We start from the raw sequence: 17998 nt of genomic DNA, 5'->3' as shown, positions 1-17998 counted from the left end.
TTTAGGATGTGCTAAGGGCAAGTCCAGGGCCCGAGGGTTGGGAAGAGGATGCTTAGGGAAACCCAAGTTCAGAGTTCTCCATGGACCACTGGAAACCATATGGACATACAGAGATCAGGACTCTAAGACTGCTCCCCCCTCTGCCCCATCCAGCCACCAAAAGGCCAAGAACCACTGCAGTAGTGAAACCCCACATGTGTAAGGTAGGGGAAATAGAAGCCCAGAGAGGTACTGTGATGGCCTCTGGGCTGCACAGTACAGAGGGCCCAGTGGGATGGGGTGGTGGGGGGAGTTGGGCAAGGGGGCACTGTGGAGGCCCGGCCATGTGCCCAGTGCAGCACACTGACCGGTTGTATTTGCAGAACATGTGGAGTGCAGCGCCCACATCCTGGCTGGCACCACCACCTGCATGCCCACCATGTGGAGCAGAGTGGTAGGGCTTGGGGCACAAGGACGGTAGGGCTGGCCCTTTCCAAGTTCTGAGCAGGTGCATGTGGGCTCTCTGCGGCTACAGGTTGGGCACACCAGGTCACGGGGGCCTGCCTGCCTCCAGTGGCCGCCCAAGGACCCACTGTGGCAGCTATGTACATGGGAGAAGCGCCATGGCTCATTGAGGGAACCTGGGGGCCCGAACACCAAGTAAATTTTTTCCTGATTGGCTTTATAGAAGTTCATTCGTAGCTGCAGGTTATATGTAAGTTGGGAATTCATAACCCGGGGATTGCCTGTATCTGAGCATGGCATATTTTTTGTTAAAATGCTATTAATAGTTTAAGCATCAATATGTATGAGACCAAGAGAAATACAGAACTCCGAAGTATGCTTTGTGTGGACGGCTTATAATTGTGATAAATAGAATTTATTTAGAACAATTTTTTTCTGGGAAATTGTAAATTCTGAACGTGATCTCATTTTTTTCCATCAGACTTCTTGTCAAGAAGATAGGTTATAAGCATTTCCCCCATCCTTAGAATAGAGACGGTAATCTTGATTTGTTTATAATGCAAGCATAGTACAGTAAAATCTGTAAAAAGCTAGAACCTGTGTAAGGTGGAAACTTGTCAGAGAAGGAAAATTCAGATTATTTTCCACTAAAAAGAGTGACAGAAAAGTGGTAAGACTGCACCCTGTCCAAGGCAGAAAACTTGTGAGACCTGGAAAAACAAGGCAGTCCTGTTGAGTTCAGCTGTCATAGGGTTCGCTGGTGTAGTAGGGCAGAGAAACAGATCTTGGGTTTCCTGAATTACCATCAGACGTTAATGGCCGTGTTTCCAATATTAACATTTAAAGTCAATGTATCCATCTTTTGTAGATGATAAAGTTTGATCAGGTTCCCCTTGTGAACCTGCTTCATGTGGACTCTAATTCTTAGATTTCTGACATCTTCTTCCCTACTTTTTAAAGTTGTTTTTAACATTCTTGTTGAAAGAGCTAAATACAAAGGAAGTTTTTAAGCTAAGTGAGTAGTGACTTAAGGTATGTATCAACATTTTTTTATACCTAGCATACATGTGTCCTCTAGTATGTAATGATCTCCTTTTTCTGTGCTGCAAATAGGCTCAGGACTACTTCTTATCCAGTGAATTTATAATTTAAAGGTAGCTACTGTATTTCTATTTGAGAAAAAAAAAAATGTTTGCTATAACTTAGTTAGCACTTTTTCTAGCTTTAGCTGTTTTACCCTAGCTTGGTAGCTGTTTGTGACTTTTTTATGTGTTGAAAAGACCTCTAGTGGGAGGACAAAAATTGAGAATTTTGTCACAGAGTGAAAGAAGTTATCTTTCCAAAGAGGCAAAGACCTGCACAGAGACAGCCAGCTGCTACAATAACTAAGTATAAATCCTCTGCTTTACTCTCAGTTTAATGTATAGTATTTACCAGAAAAGACAACTCCCACTGGGAGTTTTTGAGATACCCTCTTAGCATCTTTGACATACTTGCGTGTGTCCCTTAGACACTGCTTTGCCATTGGATTCCTGTGAAGTCATCCTGGGGAGCGGAGGATGGCCTAAAGGCCAGAGATTGTCAGGCTTTGCCCAGGAGTTCCCAGAAGAATGTGTGGTATGCTGAAGAGGGTTACACTGAGGGAAAAGGACTAATTATCCTGGCTCTGAAATAGATGGAAGAGGGGATGCATTCCTGGATGGTTGAGAATGACTTTGGTGTTTTCTTGTAGAGCAAAGCATCCTGCAGATTTGGCGTGGGTTCCAGCTGACTTGATATCTGTTTTGCACATCTTATCTAATGGGTCTAACAGGTAATGTGGCAAAACTCTTATACCATTAGTCCAGGAGTAGTTAACAGTCACCAGGAAATTTGTATTTAGTCCCCTCTACACTTACCTCATTTATTTCATTTTATCAGGTATTGATTTTTAAATTTGTTTTGTTGTTGAGAATATACACATAAAACATATCCAGTTCAACAGTTTCTGCATATACAATTCAGTGACATTGAATACATTCTTCAAGTTGAGCAGCCATTCCCACCTTCTTTTTCTGAGTTGTTCCTTCCCCGCTAACATAAACTCATTGCCCCCGAAGGTTGCTGTCTAATCTTTCAAGTTGCTGTTGTCCGCTTGATCTCATATAGATAGACCTTAAAAGAGCATAATGCTCAAGGCAGACATTTTTTACTAGTTAAGCTAAACCATTGTTTGGTTTTAAGAAGACTTAAGGGAATATTTTTGGTTTAAGTTTAAAGATTATCTCAGGGCAATAGTTTCAGGGATTTAGTCAGCCTGCGTGGCTCCAGAAAGCCTGGAGCCTATGAGAATTTGAAATTCTGCATTGTCCCCCTTTTGATCAAGATTCTTCTGTAGAATTTTTGATCAAAATGTTCAGTAGTGGTAGCTGGACACCATCCAGTTCTGGTCTCATGGCAGAGGAGGAAGTTATTCATGGAAGCAATTAGCCACATGTTTCATATCCTCTTCCTATTTCTGACACTCCTTCCTCTTTGCTCCAGGTGAATAGAGACCAATTGTTGTGCCTGGGATGGCTGCTTGCAAGCTTTTAAGACCCCAGGCACTACACAAGCAAGTAGGAGGTAGAACAGAAACACTAAACATGCTATTAGGCTAGTTAACTGGGATGTCCCATGAAACCATGATCGGGTACTTATTTTTTAATTAAGGAATAAAGATATTGGCTACCAGAGAAGATCTTGATTTTAAGTGATCAGCTTTAGAGCATCATTCAGGTTCTGTAACAATACTAAATATCATCAGGGTTGGCTGCAATTTTTATGGCCAAAATTATATAGTGTCCAAATCATTTGGATTGATCTAATAATGTGAAAGCAGTATCTAAATGTTTAGTTAGTGGATCCATAATGGATCAATGAAGTTGCAAGAATCTGAAATATTGGTGATGGGTACCTTATTTTTCTTAAAACATTATAAGATCGTGAGCAGAAGTAGCATGGTAACTTGTCACTTCTTGAAAAAAAAAAAAAAAGAATTGGGTGGAGTGATAAAGATATTTCTAGATTCAGTTCTGAAATGAGGCTGTAGTAGGTGGTAAGGTTAGGATGGGAAGCCTAACCAGTAAAGAGTCTGGTTATTCAGAAATATTGATGACTGAGACAGTTCATAAAAAATTCTTACCAAGTTGGAATTACAAATTAGTACTATGGTAATAAAAGAGGGCCCAGGGATACTAAGAATTAACAAACTCTGTCATCTTTTTCTTGTGTTTCCTTAATCATTGTTTATAAACATCAAGTTATCAAGGAGGAAGAGTTTGGTTATAGCAACGATGACTCTTTTTAGTTCAATTCATTAATTTATTTTTAGGCCCGTAACAGGCTGAGCCCCTTGCTGTGAGTCTAACACAAGTGACTTTAAGCGCCTCTTGGAGCTCAGCTCTTTGTTTCTAAGTGAGTCAGTATGGAGGGTTTTGAGGGGAATTGTCCACATAGATACTGAGTATCCGTTTATAGCGGGACTTGAAGTGGAGCAAGAGACCTAAGAACAACGTGCAAATAATGTTTCATGAATGAATGAAAATGGCCTGGAGTCAGTCCATGATGGTGAAAAGGTAATGTCCTGGAAGACAGAGGCTGCTGCTGATGGTACATGAAAACAGAGGACAGTAGTTTGTAAGTGATTCTGATCCTGAAATTGAGGTGTAGGAGTAACTTCCTCTTCAGAGTGCTGCCAAGGAGGTAGCATCTTCAGGAGAATCAGGTTTCCAGAAGGAGAATGAGAAAAAATTCAGTGTGGTTTATCCTGGAACTGGCCTTCCAGAAGGGAGCGGAGAAGTTGTAGGACAGTGAGTAGTGGGAGGCTGGAGCAAAGGAGATAAGAGAGTGGGGCATAAGACAGGAGAAAATGGATAATTCCAAAGGCTTGTATTTTGTAGATAGTCAAGAGAGTGGAAATACAATGGCTTATTTATCATCTTACTTACATTTCTGTGACTTTTTATAGTTTTGAATGGTCCAGATGTCTTCTTCAGGCTCTCTGTTCCCTATACTTTTAACACCATCGGTTTTCCTCCTACCTCTCCTAATGCTTTCTACTTTGCCACTGGGAGCTTCTCAATCTGTTACTTCACTACATCTGTTCCTTTGCCTCATTGAGACCACCCACCTAGTCCTTTATGAGTCCCGTTTTAGCTTCCCTTCCTTCCCTAGGTAGCATAAATAGGCCCAACTCTCCCTTGGCACAATCTCGCCCCTGAAGGTATCATTTGAGCCTGTATCCAGCTGCTAAGCATAGCTGGAGAAAATAACGTAGCTGCAGAGTTAAGGATTTTGAGAGTTAAGGATCTTGTTAATTTTGTAATCTGCAACCTCATCCTGGCTCTCAGTGCTGTTCAGCAGTTCCTCCATTTTCTTAGGCAGCGTTCCTCTTCGCAATAGCTACTTCACTTTTCTAAATCCCAACCCTGCTACCCTATCCACATCTGTGCTCTGCAGATGAACTTGCCACATTCGTTAGAGGTCAAGATTACCTCAGCTCTCTGCCATCAAACCTATGGCTGTTCTCTGCCATTTTTTCTATCCTCAGTGTTTAAATATGGACATGTCTATTCCATCTTTAAAAGGTATACATATATATATATACACACACACATCCCCTTCCCTTAAACCCATCTTCTCTCAGCACCATTTTATTTCCTTTCCTACATAATCAAACTTCTTGAAATTTGTCTATTTTTAACTGTACCTTCCATTATTCTTGGAAACCCTGGTGGTGTAGTGGTTAAAAGCTACGGCTGCTAACCAAAAGTCGGCAGTTCAAATCTACCAGGCGCTCCTTGGAAACCCTATGGGGCAGTTCTACTCTGTCTTTTAGGATCGCTTTGAGTCGGAATCAACTCGACAGCAATGGGTTTGGTTTTTGCTTTTTTCCGTTATTCTTCGGTGTGCTACATTGGTTTTAGCCCTGTCACTCCTCTGAGGCTCCCCTTGCTAAGCTCTTCTATGCTCATCACTGATTCTAGTGGGATCCTCTTAGTCCCCCTTCTTATATAACCTCTCTCCTGGGCATTGTGAAGTGCTTTCTCCCTCAAAATGCTCTTCCTGTAGTGTCCATGGCTTCACATCTTGGAGTTTTCTTTCTTTCTGGCCAATATCATTTTTCTTTGTGGGCTCCTCTTCCCCTGTCTATCCTTTAATTATTGGCGTTCATCAGGGTTCTGTTCTAGGCCCCCTTCACTTCGCAGGACTGCCTTTACCTTCCCACCCGTTGCTGGGGACTTAGCAAGTCTGTATTTCTTGTCTAGACCTCTGTCTGTCCTGACCTTTAGAACAGTATGTCCAACTGCCTGTGGACATCTCAATGGCACATCGTCATCATATCCTAAGCACCTACCCTCAGCCTGTTCTTCTGTTTTATTCATTAGCACACCAAATGGCACTGTAGCTCATTCAGTTGCCTAAATCAGAAACCCAGGCATCATTTTTTACGATTTGTGTCCTTTCATTTTTCTGATTCCCAACATTCCTAACCTCCATTTGCACACACATGCACACACACACACGGTGTTGCCTATTTTGTCCCTGTCCTAGCTCCGCCACAGTCATTTCTCATCCAGGAAACTGCAGCAGTCATAGTGTATTCCCTATCCTGCTATCAGTTCCATTTCTGTACTTCAGAAAGAAATTTTCTAAAATGCAAAACAAATCATATCACTCCTCTGCTTAAATCCTTCAGTGGCTTCCTAATTTTTAGGGTCAAGTTCGGACTCCTTACAATAATCTGATCTCTGCTGGCTTTGCCAGCCTTGTTTCTCATCACTCTTTTTACTGCCATTCCCCCAAATCTCACCGATCTTGATCTTTTATACCATAAAAGGCAAGCCCAGCTTCCCGATCACCCCCAAGTCTGGGGAAACATGCCTTTTCTGTGTGCTTCCAGGACACTTGTTATTCTTTTACTCTGTCAGAGCAGTTTTCAAGCCACAGTGCACCTGACTGCTTTTTGAATACAGATGAGTTGAAGGGACATAGTTTGAAAAAAAGAGAGACTGTCAATTTGCATTCCTTCCTAGTGGTGCAGTAGGAACAGTGTGTGTGATGATAGATATAACTAGAACATTGAAGAAGGACTTTAATAAAAGTCTTGGTCACAGGTGAGGTATTGTTAGGGTCAGAGTAAGAATCTAGATTTACCAGATTCTGTGTAAGCTAAACTCCATGTAAGCATTCACCTTAGACTTAAACAAAACGAGTTTTTTCTGATGAATGCCACCTTTTGGGTGCTTGTAGGGTTCAAAGCTCTGTGCCCACCCCAACATCCCATGTAATCGTATTTAAGCAATTCTTTAATACTGAAGGTTAACAAGTCAGTGCAGACGGTAATATAATCTCAACTACCAATTATATAGAGAAGCCATCTTAAGCTTTTTTTTTTTTTTTCTGTTTTCTCATGTGGATCATTTTCAATTGAAGGAAAAAATAAAAGCAATATTAAAGCATTGTGAAAAAGACCCACAGTCATTCAAACTTGATTACTTTTCACAACTTTTACCCAGCACTTACACATATTTTTATAGTGTTATATGTGACACTTTGTATGCTATCCATACATTTTCCTAAGTTTCTATATAACACTGTAGTGAGTATCTTTAGACACCATAACATTTTGCTTATTTAAAGTTTATTTTCCTTAGGCTAAATTCTCAAGGACGGGATTAGAAGGTCAGAGGATGTAAAAATTGTGTAAGGTTTTTGTTTGAGGCCGTCTATAGCTTTCTAAATGGTTTACACTAAAAGCTGTTCAGTGACCTTGGACTATACTGGAATAAGTGAGGTAAGGGGCTGAGGGAGAGGGAAGAGAGAGTTTCATGTGTAAAGTTTTATTTTCCTTATGCTGGTTTAGTTTGTATGAGGTGTCATGAAGGTTTTTTTTTTTTAACACAGAGAAATAATTTTGTAACATGTAACTGTATAAATAAAAATATTCTTTAAAAAGTGAATGAAAATTTGTACCCATTGCAACTCTGTTTATCCGGTGTTAACTTGTAGGTATTCTAAAATTTGTCTATTCATGAGCTGGGTACATAGGCCAAATTGTTTTGACTTGCTAGAATTGATTTTAGAGCTGTCTACTTTGATGCTGTGCCTTTTGCCTTTATTGAAAGAGAGTCCTGTGAAGCTTACATGTTCTGTGATGTTAGAGAATGTGTTTTATTGCATCATATAATATATGCTTTATGAAGACCCTTGTGAAAAAGTCCCTGCACGTGCCAGTGCTGCAGACTGTCGTGCTTTTCCAGACTGTGTGGTCTGTTTCTGCCTAGTGAGAACTGTCGATAATATGCAGGTTTTGTCTCAGTTTACACAGAGCCAACCTTGTGATCTACCTCTAGCCTTCTCTTTTAGATGTAGCTCTGGGTCAGATTTTGCCAAATCTGCATTCCTTTAGGGAAAACATGCTAATTTCTCACAAAGCAGCCCAGCGTAAACATGGTATTAATGATTAGTTCTGTTATTCTTCCATGTGCCTTTGAGCTTTTCTGGTTGAGAATTTTATTCTATGGAAACGATAAACAGGAGAGAACCCCTTTACTCTCTAGATGGTGTTAAACCTGTTATGCAGGTGATATAAAAGTAGACTGGAGTTGAATGCAAAAAAAAGTTACAGAATAAAGTATAGAATATTATGACATTTTATATATACTTAATACATATTTACCAAAACATTCAAAGTTTTTTTCTCCTCAGGAATAGTAGAGAGGTGAGAGACTTTGAGTGTTCTTCCTTTAACAGACTTCCATGTATTTGAAAATTCTTTTAACCATAAGCATATATCCTGCTTAACGTTTCTTAAAACCCAGTTTATTTAAAAACCAGATACAACACTGCCTGCAATTATTTGACTTGGGTAACAGTTTCACCGCAGCAAGTTTCTGTTTCTGTGACTAAACCTGGACGAAAAATCTATCAATGAATTCTTTTGGCTATTTATAAGAAGTCAAACTGTGGCATTTGCTTTGTCTCCCTTCCCCTCTCAGGTCATTTGGATCCAGGTTTCCTAGCAAGTGACAAAACATCCGCTGGTAATGCACCGCTCAATGAAGAAATTAATATCGCCTCTTCAGATAGCGAAGTGGAGATTGTGGGGGTTCAGGAACATGCAAGGTAGGATATTAACTGCATTATGGTGATATTTTAAATTGTGAATTTTATTTTAAGCAGAGAACAAGTGAGAAGAAAATGGTAGGCCTCACAGCATGACTGGCATGAACAGTAGGAGCCAGGCTTCCTATCAGCTTCCAATGGCTTAAAAGATACTTTCTGATGACTAGACATGACACTGAGCTTAACAATGTGCTGCATATTGTCCCATGTCAAGTTTACTATACATGTATGTGAACTAGAGTTGATGTGTTTCTCCATCTTCAGCAAATGTCTAGACAGCTTGACAGATTTTTGTCTTATGACAGAAGTATCACCATGTTTTTCCCCGGTCATTCATATTTTCTTGCCTTTCACTTTACCTCGAAATAGGTGCTTTTCCTAAGAGCACCTTTCCTGGTCTTTCATTAAAAGTAACCTTGCAAGTCTTTTTGGTCACTCCTGCAGAGTGCTCTATTTCTAGTGATGTTAATGTGACACTGGGAGTCCAGTTTCTTAGGATAAAAAAAGGCCACAAGACATCAAATTAAGTGTGTAGTATTATGAAAAAAATTTTTTTACAGTTGTAAGTATTTATTATTACGCTTTAGGTGAAAGTTCACAGCTCAAGTTAATTTCTCATTCAAAAATTTATACACATATCGTTTTGTGACATTAGGTGTAACCCCCACAATGTGACAGCATACTCCCCCTAGCCACTCTGGGTTACCTGTGTCTATTCTACAGTTCCTATCCCTTGCTGCCTTCTCATCCTGCTTCTGGACAGGAGCTGCCCATTTGGTCTCATATATCTGATAGAACCAAGAAGTACATTCCTCATGTGTATTATATTTTGTTTTATTAAAAAAACCAAGCCCATTGCTGTCAAGTCGATTCTGACTCACAGCAATCCTATAGGACAGAGTAGAACTGCCCCATAGGGTTTCCAAGGAGTGACTGATTCAAACTGCCGACCTTTTGGGTAGCAGCCGTAGCTCTTAACTACTACATCACCAGGGTTTCCTTTTTGTTTTATAGTCCTGTCTAATCTTTATCTGAAGAGTGGGCTTTGGAATGGCTTCAGTTCTGGGTTAACAGTGACTCCAGAAGCCACAGTCTGAGGGATTCCTCCAGTCTCTTGTCAGACCATTAAGTCTGGTCTTTTTACATGAATTTGAGCTCTGGTCTACAGAAAATAATTTTTTGAAGTTTGGCATTAAGGCTGAAACTCAAAAACCAAATCCATTGCTGTTGAATTGATTCCAGCTCATGGCCACCCCATGAGTTACAGAGTAGAGCTGCTGTATAGGGTTTTCTTGCTGTAATCATAACGGAAGCAGGTTGCCAGGTCTTTCTCCTGTGGTACCACTGTGTGAGTTCAGACTGCCAAACTCTAGATCAGTAGTCAAGTGCAAACAGTTCATAACACCCAAGTACCTTTCTTAAAGTCAGGGGCTAAGTAAACTACAGCCCATGGATCAGATCTGGCCTGCTGCCTGGACCATGAGCTAAGAATGATTTTTACATTTTAGAATGATTGAGAAAAAAAAAAAAAGAATACTTCTTTATGCCATGTGAAAATTACATGAAATTCAAATTTCAGTAAAATTACATTGAAATTCAAAATTCAAATAAACAAAGTTTTATTGGATTACACACATGTTCATTCATTTACACATTGCCTGTGGCTGCTTTTACACTCCAATGGCAAAGTTGAGTAGTTGTAACAGAGACTGTCAGCCCCATAAAGCCTATCTCAAACCCTTTGCAGAAAAAAGTCACTGCTCCCTGCTTTAAGGTATGCTCATAAGAATTGGTTAGAGTTCTCTCTGAGTCATTCCTAAGGAGCATTTAACACACACATACACAAAACAAAAACTTAGGCTTTGAAATGTGTGTGATCTACATAGCAAACAGCTTTCCTCCCATGCCACAAGGGTTAAGTTATGATTTCCTGATTTTTCCCAAGTAGGTGCATAACATGTTATGCATTGAATTATGTCCCCCCAAAATATGTGTTGTAAATTCTAAACTCTATGCCTATGGTTATAATCCCATTTGGGAATGGATTGTCTTTGTTGTGTTAATGAGACAGTATTATTGTAGATGTGTCTGGTATATCTCTTTTGAGGCATAAAAGAGATTAAATTAAACAAGCAAGCAAGAGAAGCAGAGATGGGGGAAGAGAGATGCCAAGCTACTTGAAGATTGCCCAGGAGCAAAACCTCAGAAGAGACAAGGGTCTTTCTCCAGAGCCAAAAGAGAGAGAAAGCCTTTCTCTAGAGCCAGTATCTCGAATTTGAACTTCTAGCCTCCTAAACTGTGAGAAAATAAATTTCTATTTGTTAAAGCCACCCATTTGTGGTATTTCTGTTATAGCAGCACTAGATAACTACAACAGAATTTGGTATCGAGAGTGGGGTGTTGCTCTAACAGATATGTGAAATATGGAAGTGATTTTGAAACTGTAATGGGTAGAGGCTGGAAGAGGTTTAAGGTACCTAATAGTAAAAGCCTAGATTGCCTTGAAGAAACTGTTGGTAGAATTATGGACATCAAAGGCGATTCTGATGAGGGCTCAGAAGGAAGTGAGGAGAAAGATAAAGTCTCTTGTTTTAGAGAATACATATGGTGCCAGCAACAGAAAATAGAAATGTGGATGTTAAATATTCTTCTGGTGAGGCTTTTAAAAGGAAATGAGGAACACGTGATTGGACAATGAAGGAATGGTGATGCTTTTTATGGAGTGGCAGAGAACTTGTCTGAACTGTGTTCAGATGCTTCGTGGAAGGTAGAACTTGGAAGTAATGAACTTGGATATTGAACTAATGAGATTTCTAAGCAGCATCTTAAAGGGGCCTGGTGATTTCTCCTTGCCACTTACAGTAAAATGCGAGAGGAAAGAAATGGACTTAAAAATGAGCTGTGCAAAATGAAAACAAAACTTAAAGATTTGGAAAACCCTGCTGTACAAACTAAGGACATGTATCCTAGAATGTTCACCAAAGATGTGGCTACACAATTTTTTGTTAAAGAGATTAAGCCTGTGACTGATGGATATAACCAACTACCACAGTAGAAAATTCATCAGCTTAGACAGAAGGGGACAGAGAAAGAAGGAAAAGGAGAATGCCGTCTGCCTCTTGGAATTCTACAGGCAGGAAACAGGCCAAAGGAGCTATATCTGTTGTCCTTCAGGAAAAGAAAAGGACCCATCCCTGGAGCATCTCGGAGATCAGCAGAACTGTTGGAAGGAACACAAGAAGCAGGGCCTTCTCAGCATTTCAGAGGGTGGGGCCATGGTCTCCTGGATCTCAAAGGGTGGGGATACAGCCTTCTAGGTTTCAAAGAGTTGGATCTTTGCCACCTCGGTTGCGGAGTGTGGGGCTGCCATTAAAGTGCACCAAGAGGGTGGCGTTGCTGCCTGAGGCTGAGAGGATGGTGCTGCCATTCCCAAAGGGCAGAAGAACAGGACTTGCCGTGGCTGAGAAGGTGCCACTCAAATGGACCAGGAGAATGGGACTATTTTTATTTTGCCCAGATGGTCTCAGAGAGCAGAGGATTATTTTCAAGCCTTGAACGTTAATGTAATTTGCTATGCTGGATTTGGGGCTTGCTTAGTGCCTGTTATCTTTTCTTCCCTCCAATTTCTCCTATTTGTAGTAGAAATGTCTACCTTGTGCCTGTTCCACTATTGTACTTGGGAAGCAGATAATTTGTATTCTAGATTTCACAGCTCACAGATAAAGAGGAATTTTGCCCTGGGATGGAATCTGGACTTGGAGTTGGTTTAAGACATTTGGAATGATGCGATAGGGTGAATGTATTTTGCACGTGGCAAGGACATGAATTTTGGGGAGCCAAAGGGTAGAATGTTATAGACTGGATTGTATGCCCCAAAAATATGTGTTGTAAATCTATAATCCCATTTGGGAATGGGTTTTCCTTGTTATGTTCATGATACAGGATTAGTGTAGGGTGTGTTTTAAGTCAGTCTCTTTTGAGATATAAAGGAGATTAAATAGGCAAGCAAGAGAAACAGACATATGGGGGAAGAGAGATGCCAAGCCACATCAAGATTTCCCAGAAGCAGAAGCTCAGAAGAGACAAGGACCTTCCCCAGAACTGACAGAGAGAAAGCCTTCCCCTAGAGCTGGTACCCTGAATTTGGACTTAGTCTCCTAAACTGAGAAAATAAATTTCTGTTTGTTAAAGCAACCATTTGTGGTATTTGTGTTATAGCTGCGCTAGATAACTAAGACAGCATGGTACCTACATCACCTTACTCTGAGATCTGACTTGATGGTTAGCAAGATGATAAAAACATTTACTGTCATTTCTTTCGTTGCTTACATAAAAGCTGAACTTAAGAGTGGAGAGTGGTGGTGAAACACGGATGCATGTAAATTTGAGGGCTCCCTTTTCTGATGAGATCGGATTACACTTTTTGAGAACGTTTTTCAGTTAAACAATTGGAACTTTAAGGATGTAGAGTTTACTCAAATAGTTAAACACTCCTTCTCCCCAAAGTGGCCAGTTCTGTCTTCATCAGAAGTATAATTGTCCTAGCACCTCATCCTCTAGACTATTTATTCCCTAAGTATGCCTGCATAGCTGTCTTCTTTTTCTTCTCCTCTCTTTTTCATTTCTTTTAAAATGGTTGTTTCCCCTATTCTGGTAGAAAAGAATTTTCCTTTTTCCTATTTTAATAAGAAACGTTTAATATTAGGTCCTCTTCCTTTTTCATTTATTCTCTTCTGACTTGTCAGTCATAGTGAGGCGCTATACCTACTGATTTCTTCCTTTACTTCAAAATGTGTTTGCTATTAGTTTATTCCACCATCGTTCCTTATATTGTAGGAGACATTGTTCTCTTAAACCCCATGTCAGGATCTTTGTAGAATATTATAGTAATTTTTATTTTGGGCTCCTTTCTGTAATACTTCCTCACTTACTGGTAGATTGATATAAGTAAATTACCTTAAGTTGTACCAGGGGCACATTATCCCTTCACCAACTTCCTCTTGTGTTTTACATTTCAAGTTATAATTCATTAAGCTCGCATGTTCCTATTTAAGTGGGAGAGAGTAGGTGATAACCTGTGTTGCTTATCTAATCTTTACTCTCTGCTGAGATGTATCACTTGGTCCAGTTCTCTATGAACTTCTATCAAGTTTCCCTTCTTTACGGTTTCCTTTTGCCTAGAAATCTTATGGAGTGAGCCAATCTTCTTTTTAACTCCCTTCTTTAAATTTTCTTCTGTCATGTTTAGCGTCTTTTTCACCAATATTTCTGGTATCTGGAGTTTTGAGGAGTTAAAAGTATCATGATATTTCTATTAAAACTTGGAGATTTAAATTATAAGCTCCCCTCCCCCCAACACACAGATACACAAACTGGCGATCTGACAAGTTCAGAGAACTTGTCAGATCTTTTATTTAGATTTGTCAATTTATTCTATAGACATATTTGTTCCACTCTTGAACTAAGTCAAGTGATTTTGAGGTACATTTTAAATAATGTGCTTTAACATTACTTGCAAGGATATTTCCGTCCAGGCTCTGAAGCATAAAGATGTGTTTTATTGTGATCCTTTGGTTTGAATACTGGGGAACTCATGTCTTGGAGGTGACAAATCCATTTTGAAACCTCAGTAGTGGTTAATACTGTCCACACAATGAAATGCGGACTTTACAGACTCTGTTAGACTATTTTTTCACTGAAATCTGTATTATTTTGAGGGTGTCATTTATATTGGTCTTTGGGGCTAGGGCTGAGTAGAGTCTCACTGGCTCTGCCCTTTTCTTTCTGAAGTTTTTTTTTTAGCAGTTTCTTTAGAAGTAGACTGATAACCTTTGAAACATTGAAATTAAAAAGATGAGGAGTAGGTAGGGGAAGAGGCTTTCTTGTTGGTTGCTTCAGAATTGCCCCTTTGGCTCCCTGTATCTCATCTGGAATTTCTTTCTTTTGCAGGTCTAAGGTTGCAGTTATGAAGACTTGATGGGCTTCTGGCAGGGTTATCTCATGGAAAAAGGTTTTAGGTTTTGATCCACATCTTTTTATTGTAATTTGATTTGCTTGCATAGATGTGTGGATTTAGTTGTCCTGTTACCTATCAATTTATTTATCTATTGTACATTGTTTTGGGCCTTCTGAGAGTTTTAGAAATTCAGACTTGGTCCTTGTATTCTTCTCTTTGGATTGTGGTGGTTCTGACTTGTGCCAAGTGACATTTTTTCTTATTGGAAGCATTTGTTTGACCCTTGCAGGCAGTAATTCTAGTTGTGATTATGCCTTTTTTTTTCCTTGATTGTTTTTTTTTTCTTGCACATTAATATTCTCCCCTCTTTCATGTATTCACTTTCATGTGTTCAGCTTCTGTGTTTCTTCTAGTCACAGACTAGAAAGCATGCTTTCTGAATTAATGGTTGAATGCATCTTTTACGACTGCCTTGCGTTGCTGAGATTTGGACTCCTGATGTTACCTATACATTATCATTTCAGATGTTAATTTTTGGACCATCCAGTTCACAAGATGTTCTTTGCCAGTGACATGAAGACTTTTCCAACATCTCTAGTTCTTCTGTGCCCACTTAATTTTGCCAGAAGTTTTAATTTATAACCCTCATGTCAATAGTTTTCTTTGTCCTTGTTCCTTTTCTTTTACCAGCCTCAGTGACAATTGCCCTAGGGAGATGAAGGTTTCTAGTGGAGATTATAGAACTGCGTTGAACAGTTCCTGTCCCTGTTGTCTGAGACTTTTTGTGAATAATCAGTCAGACCCTTACCTCATTTCACTGTCTACTAGTCCTGTGGGCATTGGTGTTAATATTGGTTCATCCCTCAGCAAAAGAGTTGCTGCAGGAAGGCTTTTGCTTTTAAGACCGAATGCTTCCTCCAACCAGTTGCGAACATTTACCCTGAAAGCCTTAGGGAGGCAGATGAGTGAACAAAGTCTAGGAAAGGAAGATTTTCCTAAAACTGCAAGCATTCACATCATCTTCAGTTGGGAAAAATAAGTAGGAATGTTATCTAAGAGGTCCCCTTCAGGCTCTGTAAATGAGAGCAAAATGTTTAATTTTTAATGTCATTTTCCTAGAATAGTAAGTTGGCTGTATCAAAAGCTGACCATCAGAGCCTGCTCTATTTCTCTGTGTTTTCTTCTTTGCTAATACGAAGTCTTTATTGGTTTCAATGTTCGAAGAGCAGAAAATTATCAAAAACTTAGTCTTTAATAAAGTTTCTTCAAGCATTTCGGGAAGTGAGTCGTAAGTACTTTCTTAGTTTTAAGGCTCAGAATATAGCTCTAGCTAGTGTATTTATATCTGTCCACAGTCATGTGCCCATTAAGTGCTTTGTAAAAACAAAGCTGTATCTCTACCAAAATTTGATTGGACCAATTAAAAAGTAGCTGAGTATGCTCCCATCCCATATCTTTCATAATAAAGAAAAGGATATGTGATAATGCACGAAAACCTGTTTTGTATTTTAGCCACCTCACAAAATTTTGAGCCTCTCACATTCTTCATTTTATAGTGGCTGTTTAATTGTTGTGTGGTAATAATCATCCAAAAATGACCTCCCAGAAACTGATTCACAGTTCTTATTACGTTTTTGAGATCTCTGTACAAGGTGGAGTTGGTGCTTTCATAGCGGCTGCCCAGCTCACAGTGATTCTTCCTTCTTTAGGACCTGCCCTTCTTACAATTAATAGGAGCAGGCAAGCTTTTGACACAAAGTGGGACCATCACTTTCTCCAGAGAATCTAAATATTGAAGGAAAAGTACTGAGAGGATTGGGGCTTGAGTCAAATGAATGAGGCCTAGTTGTTCCATCATCCTTGGATTCTTTGAGATTCTCTGGTATCCTTCCAGTAAACTCGCTTTTTTTTACTTAAAGCAGCCCAAGATGATTTCTGGTACAGGGAACCATTTGCCGCATAAGTAGAGAAGTGATATATTTTTAAATAGTTGAAGAATTGCCTCATCTCTTTATTCTTCTTTCTCCAGACTGAATATTCCCAATCTCTTCAACCACTCACCAGTAGTAAACACAGTCTCTAAACCTGTCACCCTCTTAGTCTTCCCTCATGGGACACTTGCCAGAGTTTGCTGTTTTTTGGATACCCTCAGGGGTCAGGCAGTACTCACAATCAAGCATAGTACTTTAGGTATAGTCTGAGGAAGGCAAAGTTGTTTAGTGGAAAATAAGCCCCCAGTGGAGACTTGATTTTCTCCTTGGCTCTATGTTTAACTTGCTTAATATCCTGGGCATTTGTCTTTTGGCCTCAGCTTTCTTTTCTGTAAAATGAACAGATTGGATCAGATCCCTTTTAAAGCCACTTCCTGATGTTACATTGTATAATTGCATATGGTGTAGTGAGGAGTAACAGTTGGGGCTAAATAACTTTAATTCAAAGATTAAATTCTGCCAAAGACCGTATTGACTCTCTTTGTAGCCACTCGTTTCCTAAATTGCTACTAAGCTTCTAAGCGAGCTTTCCCTCAATTTGTACCTGTACAGATGAGCTTTTGAACTGTTGAAGAACTTTTAAATTGTTAAATCTGGGCCTATCTTTGTACACTACTAATTCTTACTATGTTTTACCTCATCCAATTTAGTACACACATCTGTAAAGCGACAACATGATGTAGTGGAAAGCATTAAACCCAGAATCAGACCTGGGTTGAAGTTCCTTGGCCTACCACTTTCAAGCAATGTGACCCTGGGCAAACCATGTGACTTCTTTAAGCCGCAGTAAAAAAAAAAAAAAAAAAAGTTTTTTTTTTTTTAATCCCTGTCGGTAGAGTATGGATAACTTCCATGTCTACCTCATAGGTCTATTGGAATTGTCAAATGAGATAATATGCATGAGCCTGCTTAATAAACAGTTATTGTTCTTTTGGTCATCAGTCATGAAACTGTATAAACGTTGAATGGACTCCTTTGGCTGACATTCTCTCATGACTACATGATCACTTAGTGTGAGTGTACATGTGGGTTGGGCAGATTTGGATTAGAGCTTGGACTTTATGTCCCTTATTTTAATGCTTTTTCACTAACCTAATCTTTGAAAATGTAGTCTCCTCTGGCTGAGTAGGTACTTAATCCATTTCTGAACAGATGGCGGGCCTCTGGTATTGTAACAATCCTGAGTTCTGCCCGCTACTGTATCCACAAGGGAATCTGTTCTTTGGCGCCTCTCTTAGTAAGGGAGTAGTTTTTAGATTAGTCTTCCTTAGGAGCAAGGGCCTCTTTCTAGGATTGTAGGGCTCCTTGGGCCAGTTTTACAACTGAGTCTTGTCCATTGTTACCCTAGTGTTATTTTGAACCTGGTGGTACAGTGGCATTAAGTCAAAGCTTGAATTCTCAAGTGAGCCAACATCACTCGTTGTTTACAGTTTATTACAATGGCTACTCAAGACCCACG

The 17998-nt window shown here is 39.7% G+C and overlaps 1 protein-coding gene across 8 annotated transcripts in view; it reads left to right on the top strand.

Annotated features, from left to right (window-relative positions):
* The window catches only part of ARK2N (arkadia (RNF111) N-terminal like PKA signaling regulator 2N), a 124710-nt gene that overhangs the window by 90813 nt on the left and 15899 nt on the right, over positions 1-17998 (top strand). For all 8 annotated transcript variants that reach the window (XM_023543829.2, XM_064294571.1, XM_064294574.1 and 5 more), the window contains one exon: positions 8466-8592. In XM_023543829.2, the coding sequence (XP_023399597.2) occupies positions 8466-8592 (127 nt within the window). The remainder of the gene's footprint in view (positions 1-8465; positions 8593-17998) is intronic.

The sequence above is a fragment of the Loxodonta africana genome, chromosome 11 (assembly GCF_030014295.1).
Source record: "Loxodonta africana isolate mLoxAfr1 chromosome 11, mLoxAfr1.hap2, whole genome shotgun sequence".
Classification (NCBI taxonomy): Eukaryota; Metazoa; Chordata; class Mammalia; order Proboscidea; family Elephantidae; genus Loxodonta; species Loxodonta africana.
This window is presented reverse-complemented; position numbering and strand designations above follow the sequence as displayed.